At 34.1% G+C, this 11,360-nt stretch overlaps 1 protein-coding gene across 1 annotated transcript; it reads left to right on the forward strand.

Moving 5' to 3' along the window:
- The first annotated feature begins 1,057 nt into the window (after positions 1-1,057).
- On the forward strand, positions 1,058-10,938 carry LOC149938859 (pancreatic lipase-related protein 2-like). The gene is made up of 11 exons (XM_090178018.1): positions 1,058-1,210; positions 1,596-1,876; positions 3,245-3,391; positions 4,519-4,627; positions 4,702-4,818; positions 5,284-5,403; positions 7,276-7,328; positions 8,531-8,738; positions 8,816-8,933; positions 9,505-9,687; positions 10,757-10,938. Exons 1-11 carry the CDS (start codon positions 1,093-1,095, stop codon positions 10,854-10,856), a joined length of 1,554 nt encoding a protein of 517 aa, XP_090034144.1. The 5' UTR covers positions 1,058-1,092; the 3' UTR covers positions 10,857-10,938.
- Positions 10,939-11,360: the final 422 nt, after the last annotated feature.

The following is an 11,360-nucleotide window of genomic DNA, read 5'->3' on the forward strand; positions in this document are numbered from 1 at the left end:
GGTTATATCAAAAAACTTTGTTGATGACACATTATGAACATGTTGAAAGGGAAAGCACATTACGTAATGAACGTGTTTAAGGGGTTGACATGATATTATGAACATATTGAAAGAATGAACACATTTTTGTTCTAAAATGTTGAAAGAATGAATACATGACGTCATGAACGTGTTTAAAGGATAAACATATGATATTATGTACATATTAAAAGAATAAACGCATTATCGTTTGAATATGTGGAAAGAATGACATATTTTCGTTGAACATATGTTCTTTTTGCACGCTCGTGTTCAAATTTCAGAACACATTTTTTGTGTATATAAATAAAATGGCATTGAATAACATCAGAAGCCCTTTGGAGAAAAGGTTTAAATAAAATATGCGCCGGAGAACTATTTTTAAATTATAAGAGCTAATATATTAAACAGGTGTCTGTTTTCCCAAAGAACGCTTTGAATGGGATAGAGGTAGAGTGGCTTTCTCCAATGTTCAATTATCCGCAAAGCTCAAATGACTGTTACAGCTACCCTAACTCGTTTAGTGATAATTTCAATATAATCAAGGCAATTAACCGCAAAAGATAAAATGAATTATGATTAAGGACACGCTGAGCTACAAAACCTGACGCTATTGATTGAGACTGCTTGTATTGAAAAATGATCTTCAGAAAAACCGGGCTGTTTTAAAGAAATGTTTTACTTAACATAGCATTTTTTTGAAAGGTATCTTGGGGAATGTCGATTTCTTCGATTATATTCAGGTCTTATCACTTGTTACACCCAATGGTAAAAATCTGAGAAAATACAATGCTTATGTCAATGGCTAAAATTTAAAACCTAAATAAACGAAAATATTAAAATCGTTTAATGCTTAACCCAGTCCGCGACCTAATCAAAGAAAAAGGTAATTATTAAAAAGAGTAATCTCAAACATTATAACCGCAAATAATCAAAACACCGGTGTGGAATCTCACGATATAGAGTAGTTATCAGTGTTAGTTTTTATCGGCAAATTAGTACATAAAACTACCTAAGCGCTTATTATTTTTTGATTCAGGTACGACATTTGGTAAATAAAATAAAGCCATCAACATGCTTTTCCAAAGGATTCAATGTCTCTTGGGATATTTTTGGCTTCTGGACATTTGCGTCAACAGCCAAACTATCCTGGACCGTTTGAACGTTACAGAAGTCCACCACCTTGGAAAACGTAATGTCTTTAGGGAGATCAAAACATTGGTTATTTTATACTAGCATAAAGCATATTTTTAAACTTTATATCACTTTCTAAAAGCTTTAAGGTTATTTTTAAATTCATATTTAGTCAAACAATTAAATATTTTATCGATTATTAAAAATAAAAACATTTAATCTTCATATCAGTTTCATATTTAACGAATAGTTATGGATAATTATATTTGAATTGCACCTTAAAAGTTTACAGTAACGTACAAATGATAGCGCATCTAAACCTATTTCGCTATGTCTTTTGATGTCAAAAGGTTTTGTGTGGCGTTAAGAGGCAGGTTGTATGAAAGTGGTCTAAGGGTTTGATAATAATGTCAAACTGTTATTCTCAACCTTGACTCGTTCAGGGGCTACGGGGAAATGCATGGGAGAACTGGGATGTTTCCAAATCACCAAGGATTTCTTCCACCCTGTTTTCCGGCCGTACAATGTCTTGCCCGCCGACCGAGAAATCATAAACACCAAATTCATGCTGTACACTAGGAAAAGCAACAAAGAGCCAGAAACCATCAAGGCCAACAAGAAGGAAATTGATAATTCTTACTTCAGCGTGGACAGCGATACCGTTGTATTAGTGCATGGTATGACGGAAAACAAATCAATCGAAATCGTTGGAAGCTGGATGCAGGTTGGTGTTGACTCTAAGACAATCGAATAAATGAGCAAACATCTGTAGTTTTAATAAGGTCATTTTGCAGTTCTTTTAGCGATGAGTGATGTTATTAGAAATCTGAAAAATTAATCATTACCTCTACACGTTTCAAAGGCAGCCACTTTAAAGTTTTAAATCAATAAGCTGCTTAAGACTGTTATCAAAATTAGGACATGAAATCTTTCGTTAAACGAATAAATTAGCTATTAAGAATAAGCTTATAATAGCGATAACATTCCTGATCCACCCCAATTTAACACGGGAAGTATAGATTTAAATATTTTTTAAATAAATAAATAGCCAGAATTATGCCCAAATGAGCTAGCGATGTTTAATGTTAGGTGGCTGGGTTAGAAAGTGTAGGAGTGCCGTGGCAAGCCCTTCTAGCCACGTGAGCCAACAGCTCCTTGCACTTACTATTACAGTTAACCTCAACAAGATTTTATGAAAAGGGCAACCCAAAGAACTATCAATTGATAAAAACCGCTAATCTGCCGCGGAAATCAGGTTTGGAAAGTGCATATTTTAGCCCGTTTCGCTTAAGGAGAAACCCTATGATGTGACGATTTAGGTCATTTTCGGTTCCACTTTCTGGTTGTTTCAGCTATTGTAGAATAGTTCTGATTTTTGAAACTAAAACTTTGATATGAAATCTCAAATCAGTTCAGAGTAATATTTTGATTATTCTTTTAGTTACTTTTTAAAAATTATTAACTTGGCAAACCAACTCAAGAACACAAATTTAGCAAATGTTAAGTACCACTTTTTATGAGAATGCCTTAATATAAATGGATGGGTTTTGTTTTTTATCCGAATGATTCCTGTAAGAAATTATTTATTTCTGATATTTTGACGATAGTAGTGTTAGATAGTAAACAAACGACGCGTCAAAGGTTTAAAATTTTTCCGCGTTAGTAACGTCACGGAATAGCTTAATTTAATTGGTTGAATATCAAAAAGATGTATATCTCCAACAATTTGTTCCCCCAAAAAGTATATCAAAGTTTGTTGTTCACATTGCTTAATTAATTGCCCATTAGTTCAACAAATTCGTTGGACAAAATATCTCGCTTTTAAAAGTTGTAAAGGCGGAACGCCCTTTCAAAGGTTACAAAATTCCTTGAAGGACACGAATGAATCAACATTTGATTTTAAACAAGAAAATTTTATAAATTAGCGATTGTTCATTGTTACATAAGTTTAAACTAGAGAGAACAAGGCCATAAAAAGAGGTTTATTTGAGCTAAAGTCCTGACCACCAAAACGCGTTGAAAAATTCTAAAGTTTTTCGTATTTCAAACGGCATTGAAACTTTACACTTTCAATAAATAAAAAACATTACAGGAAATGAGTGATGAATTTCTTTTGCGTGGCGACTACAACGTTATCGTCCTCGACTGGAGTGGTGGCAGTTTCATTCCGTACTCTCTAGCTGTCGCCAACGCCCGAGTCGTCGGTGCTGAAATTGCACTTCTTGTCAACTTTCTCAGGGTTGGTGCTTTATAAGATTTACATTTAGATCGTGAACAATATTAAGAAATGCTTTTATTTATTGGGAAATAAAAATTTTTGTTGGGCAATTTTGGGTTAAGTAAACGGTATTTTTTTATTTTGGTGTTAGAATGGATATTACAAATACAAAGTTAATACGTATATGGTTGTTTTAATGAGACAATGATTGAAAAATCAATGGTAACAGTAACTAGACAAATATCATGGTTTTCCACAATGGAGACCTGGAGTCATATGAAAAATATTTAAATCTCGTTTGACACAACGGGGTAGTTGTTCTTTTCTGATTATGGTTCGTATCAAATCGAATGATCCCATATATTCTCATTGACAACTCATTTTGACATAAAGTACCAAGTTAAGATAAGGCTTAAAATTCAAACTATACCTCAGTCTTACATTTTATGTGTACTTTTGGGGTTGAAAATGATCAACACGATTGTGCTAATTAAAATATTATCCAAGGAGTCTGACATTTGCAAATTTTAGATACGGGATTCGGAATCTCAAAGTGAGCTCAGAAATCAAAAACTAGTTTTGAGATTTCAGATGATAAATTTCCTAATGATTTATGTTTATTTTGGCAGAATAAAAGGTTTTGCAACTGATCGTTTTCGCCCGGATTTCGGAATTTTCTAAAAGCGTTTTTCTAGAGTGTATGAGATTTATATGATTGTCGGACCCCTCGAAATTTTAAAGGCAGACATTCCTTTCAAAAGATTTTAAATTATTTGAATTATTTTTTTCAATTATGAAAATTATTATTCAGGGCGCAAGATATTCTATAAGTATCACATTTTCCGTTTAAAATTTAATTCAAGCCGATGGACAGTTAAATGAGCACATGTAGAGTAATTACATGTTATTTCCGGTCAAAGACTGGAATTTAAAATTAGGGCTTTTAGCTTTATCTACTTTCATACAAAATTACGTTAGTTTTGCAGATTTGTCAAAAAATCTTCAATATTCAAGATATGCTGCCCTATAACGATTTTGATGAGTTTTTAGATAACGTTTAGGGATAATTCTAAATGCTTATAGATAAAATATCAGAAGGATATATATATGTATAAATTATATTTTAATGTGTTCATAATTTGAAAAAGGATAAGTATTCCTTGGATCCAAAGAGGGTTCATATAATTGGACACAGTTTAGGAGGTCAAGTAATTGGCTACGCTGGTGAAAGAATACGGAACTTGGGAAGAATAAGCGGTAAGGTCTTCAAAATCTACTTCTGGGATTTATCATATCTCAATAGTGAATCTTCCCTTATTTCACGTCTGAAGCGCTGGACCCCGCTATGCCGTTCTTCCAGGACATGCCACCATCCGTTCGAATTGATCCAACTGACGCTCTCTTTGTAGATGTCATTCACACAGACTCCAAAACCTTGGTGCTAATCGGTAAGTTCAAATGGTTGATTTAAGTATTTTGAAAAGATGGACCGCTTTAATTGTGGAACAGCTCGTTATTTATTTTGAAATGTCCATTTCACACAAAGTAAGTGACATATTAATTCCGGTATAACAGGGTTTTTCCTTACGTTAACGAAGTGAGTTATTTAGCTGCACGAATTTACTTCCATAGAGGGGCTAACCAATATACAGGCTCGTAGCTTTGACTCTACTAAAACGATTACAGATTTAATATTATAAAGGGTGGTACTTAGCTACAAATGCCTGTAATAAATTTACAATTTTTAATAAAGTGCTACGATGCACCTGGAGAAATTATACAGGCTTAAGCTACGTACAATGTAAGACTTGCGCGTATTTTCAAAATAAATTGGATGGTCACCATCGCAAAACAATATCTGTTAATACGGTCAGATTTATTTTCCTGGAAATACGGTTTGTGTTTTCTTTCAGGTCCTGGAATGAGCCAACCTTGCGGGCATGTAGACTTTTACCCCAATGGTGGTAATTTCCACCCCGGATGCTCAATTTTTGATAAAGGAGTCAAAGTTCCTACGGAGGGCTGGATAGAAGGTAAGAAATCTCGTTATTTCTTGCAAGATTTGTAAGAATTCGTACCTACTGGGTTTATTTTTAAGTTATCTTTTAGCAATAAGCTCTACGCTATTCTATGCACCCCTAGTGATAATAGAACCTTGCTTTTAGGGCCTCCGAATTTTAAATTACGAGAAGTTTTCCCCCCCTTCTTATGAGCAACTTATTTTTGAAAAATCTGCATTCGTTTCAGAGAAAATTTTACATATTTTTAACAAAGATCTTGTAATTTACGGACAGTTCCCTTTGAAAAGAAAATATATGTAATTATTGTAATTTACAAAGAGAAAAATTAAGAATCGTTCTTGTCGTTTATATAATATTTATTGGAAATTCTGCTTCACAGAATTATTTGCCCAAATTTCACAATGTTATTTAACATTGTTAAATTTGGTAACGAGCTTATGTGTTCAGCACTATTTTGCGATAAATTTGTTAAGCGATAATAATATACTAATAATTATAATAATAATAAGGCTTTATTATGGATATCCAACTCAATATGGCTATACTGATTTCCAGTGCAGTGTATATTAAATTTCGAAAAACCAATAGCAATAGAAATAATAACAATAAAAGACAAGTTAATGTTAAGATGAAGTCATGAATGAGATTTTTGAACTTTGAAAGGGAAGGCTTGCTGGAGATGAGTTTAGGCGGAAGAGCATACCATAATGTTATTTCACGACATCATGGGCTATATTTGGCAAACTTAGGAGGTAGTTTTTCCTGGTAGAATGATGTCGCGCTGTTCATTGTACTATAATTATGCACAGATGAATTACGCGTTAATCGTCGAGCCAAATACTCCGGAACTTCATTAATACAGATTTTGTAGATAAAAATTAGTAAGTTCAAGACAAAGCGTTGCTTAATGGTGAGCCACTTAACAGTGGAACGTGCGTCAGTAGACTAGGATCGCAATTTGGCTCCAATAATGGTTTTTGCGGCTTTGTTCTGCAAAATCTTTAGTGACTTTAAACTATAATTGGGTGCGACATTGTAGAATAAGTCCCCGTAGTCCAACAGATGCTGTACAAGGCCTTAAAGAAGCGTGTTTAAGAGTTTAATATCAAGGGAGGGTTTAAGAGTACGAAAGTACCACATCCGTTGGTTCAGTTGCTCGGAGAGGTGGATGGTATTTGGGGCAAATGAGAGTCCTTTATCGATTAATTCGCCAAGATACTTCATAGAGTTGACTCTTGAGACGCCACTTAAAGGCAATTTGTCAATTCGGTGAGCGTTTTAGGAGTACCAAAAACCATGAACGTCGAATTTTCTGTTTGGAGGAACAAGTGAATGTCTTCATACGCTTTTTCAATCTGTACAAAGACATGTGTGTGACGCAAACAAAAGTAAAATAGTTTTAATAACATGGACAGCTTGACAGACTGTTGCTCTAAATATTTACTTATCGAAATACCAATATTTGCAAGGCACAGTGGTTAGTGCTCTTGCATGTCAATAAGAAAAGCTGATTATCAGCTTTCCGTGCTGTATTAGCAAATTCGTGTCAGACATACGAGAAATTTCCTAAATATTACAGTAAATATAATATGCAAAATCAGCCACAAAGTATTGATCTGTGAGCAAGCAATCTCGAAAATATAAAAAAAAATTGCCAAGTAAATTCAAAATACTTCAAATACCTTAAAATCCATTAAGACTTTCGAAATATGATTGGAATTCAAATTTCATAAGAATTTCACCAAAATATGAGGTTTTTCCTTTATTTTAAAACTGGCATAAGATTTTGTTGCCTATCAATTTCAAAAATAGGAAAACAAATTTATATTATTATTTATATTTTTAAAATAACACCGATTAATGTACCATATTTGGCATCGATAGGATTCGTAAGACTGCAAACGTGCAACCATGACAGAGCGATCCACTTTATGAAGGTAATAACGTTGATTTATTTGCAATAATTGACATAAGCCACTGCCACAGAACCGACTAAATCGGTTTAATGCTTTTATAATTAGCCATTGGAAACGTTTTCAATTAAAGTTTATCAGAGTACTTCGCTCAAGCCACTAATTTTTGTCAGGATGGTCTACTAGTTTGTTCAATACTATGTTTGTTTGCGAGTTTGTTAGTATTTTTGTTTGTAGGCTTCTCGGTTTGTGTGTTTGTTGTTCGTTCGTTATACACGATCCCAATTCTTAACCAATTTGACGAAACTCGCACTACAGAATCGCGACCACCCGCTAAACGTTTCTAAGGTGGTTTGGTCCTCTGAATACTGTATTTGGCCGTCAAGTCCTCAATTCTTATCCGAGGAAGGTAGTTTGAAGCTGGTTTAAGGTGTTTTGGGTGTTCTAGGCCTGCCACGGCAGCTCTCTTCGTAATCCCTTTCGCTGCCAGCTCTGGCTGTCTATCTAAAATAAACGACCTTTCCTTTATATATCCGTTTCCTCTGGCGGGCGATCCTCGCTGGAGCTATCTCCACAGCGTTCGTTCAGTTTCTCCTACGCTGTCAGCGGACTGTAGGGCGAGGGGAACGGGTATTACCATTCTCGCTTTACTATCTGTCCAGCAATTTTTCGTTGGCGTTTGTTCAAAGTTAAACCAACTAGATCGACCACAGGCCTCGGCTAGTTTTTGATAAAACCATGTACAGGAAGAAACAAAATAAAAGGAAAGCTCAACAAATATTTCACGATGATACCTGACACAGAAAACAGTTGTGATTAGACAACTCTAGAAATGTTTTGGTATAAAAAAATGGTTATAAAAATATTTAAATAGGTCTGCTTTTCTGTAGCTGAAAACGTATATATATACTTTCGGGTACTCCGTTTCTTACCAAATTTACGATCTGAAATAATAACTGTCTTAGCATTTCTAAACCCTAGCATCGCGTTGTCGGGTTACCAGTTATATATTGGGGATTAACGATATTTTTTTGATTACACCATAACTTCATTAAACTACGATTAAAAGTGAAAAGATCAATTTTGGAGGGTAAAACAAAAAATTATTAGAATAAACGCAATAACTAAATAGTTCTGGGATTTTAACTGTAATGTGGCCGTGACTGTCAATGTTTCAATCTAAACTAAACTGTCACTCGAATTGTAAAATATGTTTTTTTTATTAGGATTCTATCAACGAACGCCGATGTAATCCATTGTCTTTCGAATGCAACGATTGGGAATCTTTCAAAGGTGGACTTTGTACTACTTGCGGTCCAAACGGCGATCGTTGCGCCAAGATGGGTCTCCGCGCCATCGACTACAAACCTTTCGTGAAAGGAAACGAATCTGTAAAATTTTACGCCATCACGGGGCCCAAGGCACCGTTTTGCAGTAACTTAACTAAATGACGGTTTTATATTCATTTTATCGGTCTACTTAAGGCTACAGTCTTGTCATCCTCTATTTAGCATATATGTATGAAGTTAAAGTGAAACTTGAAAATTCCAAAGGTCAATCCCGTCATGGAAGCTTAAAAATGACTTTCAAGGGGTTCAGAAATACAGAAACATTCAACCTAGGTGGAGGGTAAGAATTATGTTCATTTTATCCTGTTAGTTGTGGTGTGGCCAAAAAATTAATCGAACACTTGATACCATTCTCTGATTGAATTTTCCAACTGTTCACATATTAGGCAATGATCAGGCTTTTCGATATAGTGGTGACTACTCCCTCATCAATTGTTGCTTAGGCATTCTGAAATATTATGGCTTTAGTATGAAAGACACAATTAATCTAATAGTGTTCGGGTAGCTTTTGACGGGAGAGACTCGTCGCAATGTACAGGCATAATTTCACGCCTTTAAATCTAATGACACGGTCACGATATCGCTTAAAACCAGTTCGCAGGCCGAGTAGATTTTCATTTTATTTGTCGAAACTGGCACTCAAATTGACTTAAACTGGATTAAAACGCCAATTTCTACCTAGCTTACTGCTTTTCCCTGTATAATTGTTCAATCAAGTAATTCAAATGTCGTGTACCCGGCTTTATAATATTAATAGGATGAGTCCCAAACTGTTAAAAAATTTCGCTGTACCTGATAATTATAGTATTCTAACTTGGAAATTGATTTTTTCATTCAATTTAATTTCAAAGAAACATGGACCTCCACCCGGGAGCCACATACAACTTTTTGGTGAGCACCAATCAAGTTCTGGGCGATATCGATGGCATTTCCCTTACGTGGAACAGATCGACGTGGATTATCGGATCCATTTTCAAGCATTACATCTTCGTTGAGGATATCAAAATCACCCCCATTAACGAACCAGACGCTAAGTAAGTTAATTAAACAGTTTCTAGATAAAAAAATCTTAGAACTAACAAGGAGAGTACCCGAGGTGTTTATTGCCGATTTTGTTCAAAGTCGGCCGTAATGTAGGCCTATATGAGATATGACATTTCCCAAAAGAAGACGTTGCACAACCCATTCGATTTGTCATGGCAACCGAAAATGTTTTCGATCACTTAAACAATAAAATCTCCATTTAAAAAAGCTAGGGATTTTCTCGCTTTCACAGGGTACTTACCTACGAATTGTTTTTAATTTGAAATTCACGAAATGGGTAATTTGGACTACATTTAGGTAAATTTAATCAAATTTGGATAAATGGGAAAATTTTTGGGGTAAAATTGTAACAATTGTGGGGTAAAATAAGGAAAAAATCTTACTTCTTTTAAGTGGTTAAAAACATTTTCGGTTGCCATGGTAATCGAATGGGTAGTGCAACGTTTCCTTTTGGGAAATTTCATGTCTCATATAGGTCTACATTACGGCTAACCTTGAACAAAATCGGCAATAGACACCTCGGGTACTCTCCTTATAAGCAAAATACTTCAGAAATATTTGCCTGTCTTTCGTACGCAAACAATTCTAAGAAAGATTTTGTTTAAAACATACTTTATTGTTAGAAACTTTTTTAAATAACGGAAAAAATAACGTTACTTAAAATAGAATTTCAATTAAAATATTAAAACCATTATTTGAAAAATTTGTACCTAAAATACATTTGAAAAACGTTTTAAACAAATTAGTTGTTTATATCATAGTTTTAAACTTATTTTAGACATTTTACATAAATCTTTCGAACTGTGCAAACCTTATGTCTTATATCCAGCTCACGTTAATTGACAATTTTATAATAGCAATAGAAGAATTAGCCTTTAGTCGTGGTTTCATATCTCCTTCATTGGTCAACAAGATATCACCAAATTTAATCGCTTAAGCAATATTTCGTCTAATATACTTTTGGATTTTAAATGTCCGTCAAATATCTTCTGCTTGATCTAATTCGCCGTTTTTAGACTACTCTTTTGCTGCTTGACATTGTTTTGTGTTATTTCAAAGGCTTCGAGAAAAATTGAGCACACAGTTTTGCGTGAAGGGTGATGGCGAATTAGAATCAGGAAAATCGTTGGATGTATATACTACCACTGAATCCTGCTAAAGTAATAAGCGCATTTACACGAGTCTGTTTGTCAAAAAAAAATGTCATCTAATAAAGATAAATACACTTTAGTTGATACCAAGTACAATTCAATTTATTTGTATTCTGTTTTAAACTAGAATAGTTCGGAAAAATAAATCTGTAAAAATTGTGAAAAAAGAATGTTAACACGATGACGAATCATATAATACAAATTTATAAAACTTTTTTTAGATGAAATCATAGAATTTTTATAACCTTTTTTGAATTTATAACAATTTGTTACTATAGCCTTCATAAAACTACAATTGTTAAGTACTTATAAATATAGGTTAATTAACGTAAAAATTGACGCTTCGCGTTCAGAATGACGATTAATCAAAGAGCATCTAATAGGCTTTATGATTTAGTGTTAAGTCCATGAAAAATTTGCGGTTATTCTAAAAATAGCTCCAGGAAAAAATTTCGCAAGTGGACCACTTTACGTTGAAGAAACCTTGTGTCATCTAAACAAATGATTTTTTA

Source organism: Leiobunum rupestre, chromosome 6 (genome assembly GCF_980474605.1).
Source record: "Leiobunum rupestre chromosome 6, qqLeiRupe1.1.hap1, whole genome shotgun sequence".
Lineage (NCBI taxonomy): Eukaryota > Metazoa > Arthropoda > Arachnida > Opiliones > Sclerosomatidae > Leiobunum > Leiobunum rupestre.

What these genes read in the sequence shown, in the direction of transcription:
- LOC149938859 (XM_090178018.1), top strand. Translation starts at nt 1,093, where the DNA reads ATGCTTTTCCAAAGGATTCAATGTCTCTTGGGATATTTTTGGCTTCTG. An exon ending in TACGGAGGGCTGGATAGAAG is followed by an intron (nt 5,404 to 7,275) that starts GTAAGAAATCTC and finishes TGGCATCGATAG; the next exon opens with GATTCGTAAGACTGCAAACG. An exon ending in GAGCGATCCACTTTATGAAG is followed by an intron (nt 7,329 to 8,530) that starts GTAATAACGTTG and finishes TTTTTTTATTAG; the next exon opens with GATTCTATCAACGAACGCCG.